At 36.0% G+C, this 10,954-nt stretch overlaps 1 protein-coding gene across 1 annotated transcript; it reads right to left on the bottom strand.

Moving 5' to 3' along the window:
- Positions 1–1,711: 1,711 nt before the first annotated feature.
- Positions 1,712–5,059, bottom strand: LOC141628297 (uncharacterized). The gene is made up of 2 exons (XM_074441456.1): positions 4,857–5,059; positions 1,712–4,322 (listed from the first exon to the last, which is right to left on the bottom strand). Exon 2 carries the CDS (start codon positions 3,650–3,652, stop codon positions 1,808–1,810), a length of 1,845 nt encoding a protein of 614 aa, XP_074297557.1. The 5' UTR covers positions 3,653–4,322; positions 4,857–5,059; the 3' UTR covers positions 1,712–1,807.
- Between the last annotated feature and the right edge of the window lie 5,895 nt (positions 5,060–10,954).

The following is a 10,954-nucleotide window of genomic DNA, read 5'->3' as shown; positions in this document are numbered from 1 at the left end:
CAGTGCAAGTGTCTTCACTATAGATGTCAATTCAGCAATCTCTTCATTCTTTTTAGCAGGGGGAGGGGTTTATTATTTTGGCGGCCAAACAAATAGAGGCTTTTCATAGCCTTATTGCTGAAATAGATGTGGCGGCACATATGTCGGTTGTTGCGAAGGCGAGGTAAATTTTGGTTAAGCCCCACTGTGGATGCCATAGGAATGACTACCTCGTCTACACTGCTTAAACGCACAGACTTTGTCATTCTCCCCCGTATAAACAATAGCATTGTGCCCCGCAGCACCACATCTCTCGCAGTAGACCACATGTTGCGCCATAGTATGGAATTGAGGTGGACCACCCCAAGATTGTTTACTCTCCAGCTTGTCAGATCTTGCATTCTAAGCTTCAAATTGTGCTATAATTCTGGAGACGTTAAACATCTTGGTAGAAGATTCAAAGGTACTCAAGCCTTCCTTTTGACGCTTTTCTCCAAAAATCCTGTCTAAGTAGGACCTGTAGGACCTACCTGAACAAAACTAGAAGAAAAGATAAGAACTTCCTCAAGGAATAAATTCCTTGAGGCTAAAGACAAAAAAAAATAAAGCAAGTAAAAAGCGTCGCCTCCCCGGCAACGGCGCCAAAATTTGATGAGGGCCGTCGCAACCCTATCAAAGATAAACCCGAGGGGTCTCTAACTAATGCAGCTAGGGAAGTCGCGATCGAATCCACACTGCTTACTCGACCAAGTTGGTGCTCGTACTCGGTCGACTGATTCCGTTGGGTTCGAAATTCTCAACAAAACTCTATCGATGGAATTCCTGCAATACAATAAGAGGTTCGGGAGTACACTGTCTATCAGTGACCCATCCCGAGTTAGCTCATACGGCATCATAATCGCCGTTCCTTATATACTACTTTCATATTTACATTTACCCTACCAAGATCATCACCAATCGTATTCTAACGATAACACCAACAAGCATCAAATAAGCACACGATATGAATCAAAAGAACGGAACTATCATCCTTCAAAATGTGCCACAATACGTAAATCTACTCATCCAATTTCCGCATTCTATCACACATCTTATGAATGCTTATTTCATGCAAAATTCTATCAACAACCACGTCACTCATGCAATCATACACCATTGTCTATGTCATTCACCCATACTTGTAACCACCCACGTAGTGACGAACCGAGACAATAGGCAGAAGTTTTGGTATGCGGGCGCCTACTCACCCAAAACCGATTTCCTAGTGTACTCATGTCGGGTTCATTTTATTAGACGCTCCAAGATTCATTTTTATTCTTTGGTTTAGGTTCCAAAATCGTAGCTCTGATATCACGTTGTAACACCCCCTTCTTACCAGGCCAAGGTAATTGGGAGGATGTTACCATTTCGGTTTCCAGAGGCGGTGAAATCGGAGTTGCAATTCAGAAACAATTAAATATAAATAATGTATTTAGTGAATTAAAAAACCATAAATGAAATAAACTATACAACTCATGTCTACTATACTATTCTAATGACATGACACTCGGCTCCAAGTCTAAAGCTCGTCCTGTCTCCCATGTGACACCAACTCAACCTGTACTCAACCTGCTCCCCATATGATCGGAAATATCATATGGATCGACACAGGCCACCCCAAAAATAGGTGACAATTACACAGACACATAACACGTCAGTTTCAATAATTTAATATAAGACACAACATCAGTGGCGAATCTAGGATTTACAGAATGGGGGTGTTCAATAAAATTTACAGCATAAAAAAATCAAAATATAATTACTCAAATAATTCATAATACAATTTTCGCTAAGAGCGTGGGGGCAATGAAATGTGGCTAGTTCTCTCGCGCTGAAAACTATCTAGTACATCATCATTTTCAACAAGACGAAAAGTATCTTTCTCTATAAATGTGACTAAACAATCATTCAATAATTGATCTCCCATACAATTTCGTAATTTGTTCTTCACATATGTCATGGCAGAAAAAGCTCTTTCCACATTTGCGGTTGCCACGGGAAGTATCAATACTAACCTTATAAGAAGATATACCAATTCATACGAAAGATGCTTGTTTGTTGCCACAAGCGCCATAGAAACTTGACCAATGTCTTTCAAACCTTCAAATCTTGGATCATTTCGTACATCATCAAAATAATGATCAAGTTGAAAGTTAAGTCTTCTCATATCATTACTTGAGAAATCATCAAGATAAAACGTAGCAAGCTTAAGGATCTGTTTCTTATCAAAAGCCTTAAATGAATCAACAGGGCTAAGGCAAGACATACAAGTTAGTAATTCCATATTCACCTCATCAAACCGGTTATCTAACTCTTGAAGTTGCAAATCAATCATACTTAAAAACATATCAACCCGGAACCGATCTAGATTTTTAACTTTCACAAAGTAACGTCTTGATCTTCCAGGAGGCACATAATAATTATCCATGTTAGGAACCTCAATATCATTTTTACTGCAAAATGAATTAACACTCTCAATAAAATCAGCCCAACCATCAACTCTCACCTTTTGTAATCTTGCCTTAGTTAAACGAACAAGTGTCATAGCATTTACAATGTCTTGATCCTTCCTTTGCAAAGCTTTACATAAGTCATCAGTATACCCAAATATTAGTAGCATTAAATTAGCCATAAAAACAAATTGGAATGACTCAAAAATGACCATTATTGTTTGGGCTTTTAGACGATCATCTTTATGGCCAGTTTCACCAATATAAATAAGGACTTCAAAGATGGAAGGATATAAGGTAAGAATACTCAATATTGTGTTGTAATATGATCCCCAACGAGTTTCACCTGGCCTAGCTAAGGTACACCTTTGATTTGAACCTTGCCCACTTGATATTTCACCAAGTTCTAATACTTGTATAATCTTTTGAGTGTGTGCCACTCGAAGCATTTCTTTTCGTTTACAAGAAATGCCCATAAGATTCAACAAAAATCCAGCTTGTTCAAAAAACCATTTACAATCACAATTGTCTCTAGCAACGGCAACAAGAGTTAACTGAAGTTGATGCGCAAAACAATGGATATAATATGCAGACGGAATATCGCTCAAAATCAATGTCTTAAGACCTTGGATATGACCCTTCATATTACTAGCTCCATCGTACCCTTGACCCCGAATCTTAGACATACTCAGTTTGTTATCTTTAATCATCTTTGTTATCGCATCCTTAAGTGACAACGAACAAGTATCATCCACCTTCACCACACCAAGAAAGCTTTCACACACTTTTCCCTTTTTATCGACAAAGCGTAAGCAAATAGCTAATTGTTCCTTATGAGATACATCACTAGACTCATCCGCTAAGATACCAAAGTAATCATCCCCAAGCTCTTCAAGAATAAGCTTAGTCGTTTCTTTGGCGCAAGAATGGATAAGATCTTTCTGAACATCCGGACAAATCATTCTTGCATTTTGAGAACCTTTTTCAAAGAGTTCATTAATATTTTCATCCTTTTTCGCAAGCCAATCTAAAAGCTCACGAAAGTTTCCTTTATTGCTTGATGTTTGCTTTTCATTATGTCCGCGAAATGCCAACCCTTGATGCAAAAGGTACTTTACACAGTCAAGGGATTGTGTCAAGCGAGCTTTATAACGGATACTATCTTCTTTGCTTGTCTTATTCATGTTCTCGACGATTGATGACTTAGGGTTCACAAAAAAACCATACTTCTCTTGAGCTTGCCTATGAACACTACTAAGACTCGGGCCAATATGTTTCAAAAATCTCTCATTAGCTCGGTTCCATCCTCTAAATCCCCCCACTCACAAATGTATCACCTCCCGGATAGTTGGTTTTATCCTTGAACAAGTAACACACAAAGCAAAAGGCCGCATCCTTTTCCACACTATATTCAAGCCAATGATAGTTGTCAAACCAATTAGGTTGAAACCTAAGCATACGTGACTTAGTACCATTTCCAAAATCGGTTTGAGGAAAATTATGATTACGGGGTCGGCAACCCCCTTTAGCTATGAATCCCCTTCTAACCAAATCTTGATCATTAGGAGGGTAGGATGAGATAGGAAATCTCTTTCCTGGATCATGTGGTAAACGGTCAGCATCATAAACACATTCACTTTTCACATTCGAGGTTCTTGTTTCATTTTGGGGTGGAACTTGAGATTGAATGGGAGGCTCTTGACAAATCGTCTCTTCTTGAATATGAGGCATTTGATTATAAACCTCAACTTCGGGTTCACTTAGATGTGGTGAGGAAGAAGATGACGTTTTTTGTGATTTGTATCCACTAAAAAAATCTGATATAAGTCCACTTTTCAATGTAGTCTTTTTCATCTAACAATTTAAAATTTGAGAGTTAGTCAGTAAGTACAAAAAGGAAGATAATTCGAATACTTTATAGAATTAAAAGGGCATTGATAGATTAGTATAACCAATGACGGTCTACCACAAACAAATACTATTTTAATGTAATAATCATTGTTCACTGTAAATGCCGTCTTCAAATTTGTAATTGCTTAGAAATCCCACTAAGGCACCAATCCACAAAGGCCAAAGCTGACCTTCAATCCTTCATTATTCATATAATCAATCGTGCAATCGGCTAATTGTCTAATTGAGTAATTGGGCAATTCGTTAGTTGCATATAGGATTAGAGATTATATGAATACCAATAATTTCTGAATTATTCCTATACCAAAATACCTAATTCAGATTTATTTGTCTAATTGCTTACAACCAGTCAATCACAAGTCACAACCACAACCACAAATCCACAAACCCATTTCTAAAACTCTAATTTTCTATCAATAAATCAATCTAAGACGGAAAATTCCCAAATAAATCATTACTATAAACTATAAAGCATACCTTTCGGAGTTTTGGAGACGGAAAATTCAAGTTGGTGATGAACTGAGGACTGAAGAATGACGAGTTGACGATGTCGACTGCTACCGTGGTACTCCGATTGAGGAGGTTTTCATTTTTTTATTATTTTTTAAGCCTTGGAAATTGAAATATTCTGGAAAGTTGATATTTTTGAGTATATGGGAAGTGGGTTGAAGTTAGACGCTTGGTTACTCCGTCTGTCCGTTGTGTATTTGCTATATTTTTTTTTTTTAACTATTTAATTTTTTTTTTTAAATAATGGGGTTGAGGTGTCACCCCCATCACCCCCTATAAATCCGCCCATGCACAACATGATAAATAGATATACAACATGCTCAAAAGTAATTGAAATGTAATCACCATGTCGGTACCGGGACACGCCCAGACATACCCATAACCACCGGTGCAAGGGACACGCCCACGACACCACAACTCACCACAAGGTACCGGGACACGCCCAGACGTACCGGGTTCGGAAGCCAACCGAATCCCCTGCAAGACTTCATGTCTCACCCATAGGGGTCCCTCCTGACTCAAGCCATTAATGTCCACAACTCTCTTGGAGTGAGAAGCTCCAAGAGACGACCCGAGCGTAAGACGGTTTTCCAACCGTCTTACGTCTCCTGAACAACCAAGTACCTCCACAAATGACCTCCAACACAACACAACCATAACCACATTATGACAATTGGAAAACAGCACTAAACATATGACCGAATCATGAATTCTATCCTAACATGTTATGAATAACAATCCCCGAAATACCAACAAGACATACCAACCGACTCACAAATGCAATGGTGAGGAAAGACACACAAATATGCATACAAAATAGTGAAACAGAGTAGGATAAACCTACCTTTTCGTATTCTTCACAAGTTACTCGATTTTGACTCAATTTTGTCTCATAAAACCGTCTCATAACACCGTCTCATCCTAAACAGATTATACAACACTATAACAATGCGTTCTACACTACAATAATATGAAACCCTTTATTATTAGTCGCTAATTACCCATATTACATAAGTTAGTTAATAATTAATCTCTCCTAGTAAAAACCTCAAATTGAGATTAACAAAAGACAAAGGAGAAAGGTGGGATTTCGACTTACAAAGCTAGATTGGGAAATAGGAGGGACGTTTCATCTTCAATCCAAGCTTGGAGGTCATGGGAGGGGTTTAGGGAGCATCTAGAGAGAGGGGAGAGTGTTTAGAGTAAGAAGGAAGGAGAAGAAGAATGAAAGGGATAAGAGATATGGATAAGGTGAAATCCTGAAACATCATTTATCGGGTACGGAACAGTGCCACTCGACCGAGTGACCGGTTCACTCGACCGAGTACCACTCACTCGGTCGAGTATATGCCTTACTTGACCGAGTGCCAGCCACTCGATCCGCTAGAGGTTCTACTCGATCCACTGGAAGCCTACTAGGTCTAGTTTAGGTCTTACTTGGTCTAGTGAACGGTCATCCTTTACTTACGAGTATACGTGGGTCCCTTTACGTGTCCCAAGGTCCTTTGTGGTCCCAAAATATCTGCGTATTACACTTTTCACACTTCGACTACAAACGTCTCATCTTAGACTTACTAAGGCGACTATATAACTAGTCAATATCTTTTCCATACAACTTATGCACAAAGATAATCTCAACACTTAATAAGTGTTAAGTGACTCAGTCTCGTCTTGCCCACTACACAAGTGTCAAGGCGATTACCTATGTGACTAGGCAATCTAAAAGCTTGGTAGTATCTTATGTGCCTTATGATGCAACAAATGCATATGAACATTTACAAAAGATACAAAATCATAATCTAACAATGTCCATTATCAAACACATCCACAACTCAACAAGATTAAAAATTAAGTTGACTCTTTCACATAATTTGCTCAACACATGAACTAATTAAGAACACGTCTTATAAAATAATGTGTCAATCATCTTGGTAGTTAATCTTACTTGATGACAAATTTAGTCCTACATAAGAACTAATCTACTCTTACCACAAAGGCAAAACTTAAAATCACTTGATTACATATCATTGTGCGTGTAAAAGATCGATTACATAACAAAATGCTTTTCAATCACAAAATTGACGTTCAACCATGTACTAAACAAAGTACACATCAAAATAACAACTACACTAGAACAAGAAAGAATACTCTAATCATTTCTTGCGCTTGATCGTAGGTTTAGACATAACCAAGATATTATTTTTCTTTTAAATACCAATATGTCACTAACTAACAAAGAGAACTTATTCTCCTATATAATTTTGACATAGCCACATTAATTCCACCATTACAACTAAATCATAACACAAATGATTAAGATGACATAAATATGGTAGACCTCTAAAACATGGACAAGTTCAAAAGATACAAAAAACTGTCATCTTAGTCATTTGAGACAAACTCAACTGATCGATCCAAGTGTATAAGTTTTTCGAACAACTTAATTCGAGAAAATAGTCTTTACATATATTTGAAAATAAAAACCAAATAGATGACCAAAACTTAGAAGAAAAGCGGAACAAATCCGAACATTTGAGAACATATCTCATAATAGTCTTAAACCTTACTATCATAAACGCACATTGTCATAATGTCTATATGCTCTCATAATAACAATCCATATCTACTACTTGATGAAGACTCTTACTTACTAAAAGTGATAGCTCTCACTTACTAAAAGTGGTAAAAACAACTGAATAGTTAGGAAAACTCACACTATCCTCCATAATGAGCAAAACATCTTAAGGATCGACCTTATGTTAATCCTTATAACTTGACATACAAGTTAATATTTACTCATTAGTAGACAAAATCTCATTTTACCATGGATCATGGAACTACTCCTACTATCCAATCATGAAGAGTAAGTTAAACTATTCTTGGTGCCTCAATGAGTTCATAAATTCTCCCACTCACCAAAAGATAGTTTTTGCATTGTAACCAATAAAAGAAAAAACTCTACTATTCTTCACCGAACACTTAGGAACACATCCAAGTGAATAAATATTGTGTGTCAATTAAACACAAAGTTTAAAAAATGTTAAGACATGAATGACCAACATATTATCCAAAACTTATTTTGGAGCGAACAAAACTTCCTCAAAACATATTTACGGAATCCTTCTCTAAACCAAAAGAAGAAGAAACTTGATCAGCGTCATATACGTCACTTAACCACTTGAAGTGATGTACAATTCCTCAACTAAAACAACCTATTGTCATAATGATTAGGAATTGAAAAATCTACGCATATATATTTCTTCATTTTTACTTTGAACAATATCAAAGAGTTATTCATAACCAACATATTAACAAAGAGTTCTGACTCTAAGTTCAAAGTCGATTAATCACTTTTATCATAAAATGTTTGAACATATCAAACATTATATAAAATCAGAAAATAATAAATACACACCTTATAACAACCCGACTCGTCACCGTCGTAACACGATCCCAATAAGATGGGATGTGCACTTTTGGTCCATTATTTGCCCTCACTTAAGCCCAAAAGCACAAAGCCTTGTTACTAAATGGTGGGTGTAATCCCTTATAAATTGATCACAAGCTCCTCAATTTTCCGATGTGGGATAACTTTATTCTCATAACCTTATAGGGTGTTACAATCTCCCCCACTTAAAGAGCACAACGTCCTCATTGTGCCTCAAAGCTAACCGCAGCCAGCCCCAAAATCCTCCCCCGCTAGATGGGTGACCCGGGTACTCCTGACCACCGGCTCACCACACGGCCGGAGGGTTGCGCTAATACCATTTATAACAACCTGACCCGTCACCGTCGTAACACGATCCCAATAAGATCAAATGTGCACTTTTGGGCCTTTATTTATCCTCACTTAAGCCCAAAAGCACAAGGCTTTGTTACTAAATGGTGGGTAAAATCACTTATAAAGGAATCACAAGCTCCTCAATTTGCAGATGTGGGATAACTTTACTCTCCTAACCTCATAGGGTGTTACACAACCATATGGCATAAATTATCTCAAATGAAGAAGGAAAAACATATGGTCTCATGATGCTTCTTAACATTTAACTACCTATAAATAAAATAAAAATAGATTGAAATATAAAAGTGAAAGACAATGAACATATTTTAAATTTTAATAAAAAAAAAAGATAAGTAAAGTAATGCAGTGAACATATATATTATGACCAACACATAGCCATAACAAACTATTAACAAGAGGATAAATAATAATCTCAGATTTCCAATAAATTAATTATTGAAACACAATCATGTACTTCAAGCGCGTAGAGAACTAACACATCAAAGTAGCTCAAAGCCTCTTTGAAGCACAGTTCAAAGTAGCAGAAAGCGTCCTTGAAACACAGTTTAGCTAGCATAGCTAAAACTGAATAATCCATCAACAAACAATGCATTAGCTAGCATAGCTAAAACTGAATAATCTATCGCCAAACAATGGATTAAACGACTGCGAGTTATAAAAATTCCCACTCTGTTTCTAAATCCACAAAGGACAAGAATTAACATCAGATGGAAGAAACACATATATAACTCGAATTGATAAAAATGACGTCATTTGGCTCGAATATATCAGGAACCAAATTAATATTATTTCCACATTATTCTCTTGTCGACACTAAGTCAGACATATTTAACAATACCGCATTTTTGCCCTCAATAGTAAGAAAAACATAGACCATTAATAATCGTTTTGGGAGTCATTAGCGCCAAGACGCACTCTTCTCCCATCTCAATAAGTTTGAGACTTTTACCAAGGATTGAGTGTACTGACAACGAAACATCAAGAGTTTTCCATTTTTCCTAATCCCATAACCTATTGGCAAACAAATCGCCATAGAAAAATAACTCCTTACGTCAGGTAGTCCCGCATTTAAAAAAGGTACATCATCTCACGTAACAAAATGACGATAGTCCTTAAAACACCTTCGGGTCAGGACACGTAGTATTGTACCCTACGTCAAAGCGAAATTAAATTGCACCTAGTCTTACGCTACATAAGCTCTAAGACATATCTCAAAACTAACTTAATAGGTCTACATAAAAAATAACATAATTTTGCATGGATCAAGCTTACTATATTTGAACAAATACTGGTAAAAGAAACATATTTTTATAATCCTACTCATTAGTAAGATATTCAACCACGATCATATAATAGTGATCACAATTTTTCAAAAAATGTTATTATTAATAAGATACTAAATCTTATCACTCTAGTTACCAAAATTTAAACCGCTTCACTATGGTGAACAAATCACCAAAAATACTTGTTGTCATACACAAGTATATGGATTAAGGCACAATTCCAAATTAAATTATTAAAACCCCATCACTTATATTGTTCGTTCGAAAATTTCGCTTAGCTCATAATCATAACAAATGCCATAAACGAGAAATGTCAATAATTTAATTAACACTTTAAATGAAACAAACTCATTAACCCTTAATAAATAACTAAACAAATTAGTCATTCTCCTTTACAAATATCGCTAAACAAATTATCATGTACAATAATATCACTTTGATATTAGACAAACACTATGCAAAATAAATTTGCTCGTCGTTAAAAAAAACTTGATCATAACACATATGATTTTTTTAATGAGTTATTGATACACTACTAATATGTATTCAATTCTTTCTCATCTCTCATGTAAAAACTAAATTTACACATTATTATATATCACTAAGATATAACGGAGTTTCTTATGTAAAACGAATTTACATGTATAAGTATATCACAAGATATACATCATTTACGTAAAACAAAATTACATAAATTAATAAATTAGTATATCACAAAGATATACTCCCTCCATTCTCCGTTGATGTTCCCATTTTCCTTTTTGAGTCATTTCACTATAATGTTCCCATTTGGTTTCTTTCTATTTTTGGGCCTAAAAAATGACCAAATCGTCCTTGTTGCCATTATATATTTACACTATATACCATATATTAGCCCACTTAATCCTACTTATATCTATACTTCACTAGCTTTATTTCTAAAAATCGGCCCACTTGCTAGTTTAGTCTTTTTTTATTGCTAAAAATTGGTCCACTTACTC

The sequence above is a fragment of the Silene latifolia genome, chromosome Y (genome assembly GCF_048544455.1).
Source record: "Silene latifolia isolate original U9 population chromosome Y, ASM4854445v1, whole genome shotgun sequence".
Lineage (NCBI taxonomy): Eukaryota > Viridiplantae > Streptophyta > Magnoliopsida > Caryophyllales > Caryophyllaceae > Silene > Silene latifolia.
The sequence above is the reverse complement of the archived record's forward strand: the minus strand, read 5'-3'. Positions and strand labels throughout refer to the sequence as shown.

What these genes read in the sequence shown, in the direction of transcription:
- LOC141628297 (XM_074441456.1), bottom strand. Translation starts at nt 3,652, where the DNA reads ATGAATAAGACAAGCAAAGAAGATAGTATCCGTTATAAAGCTCGCTTG.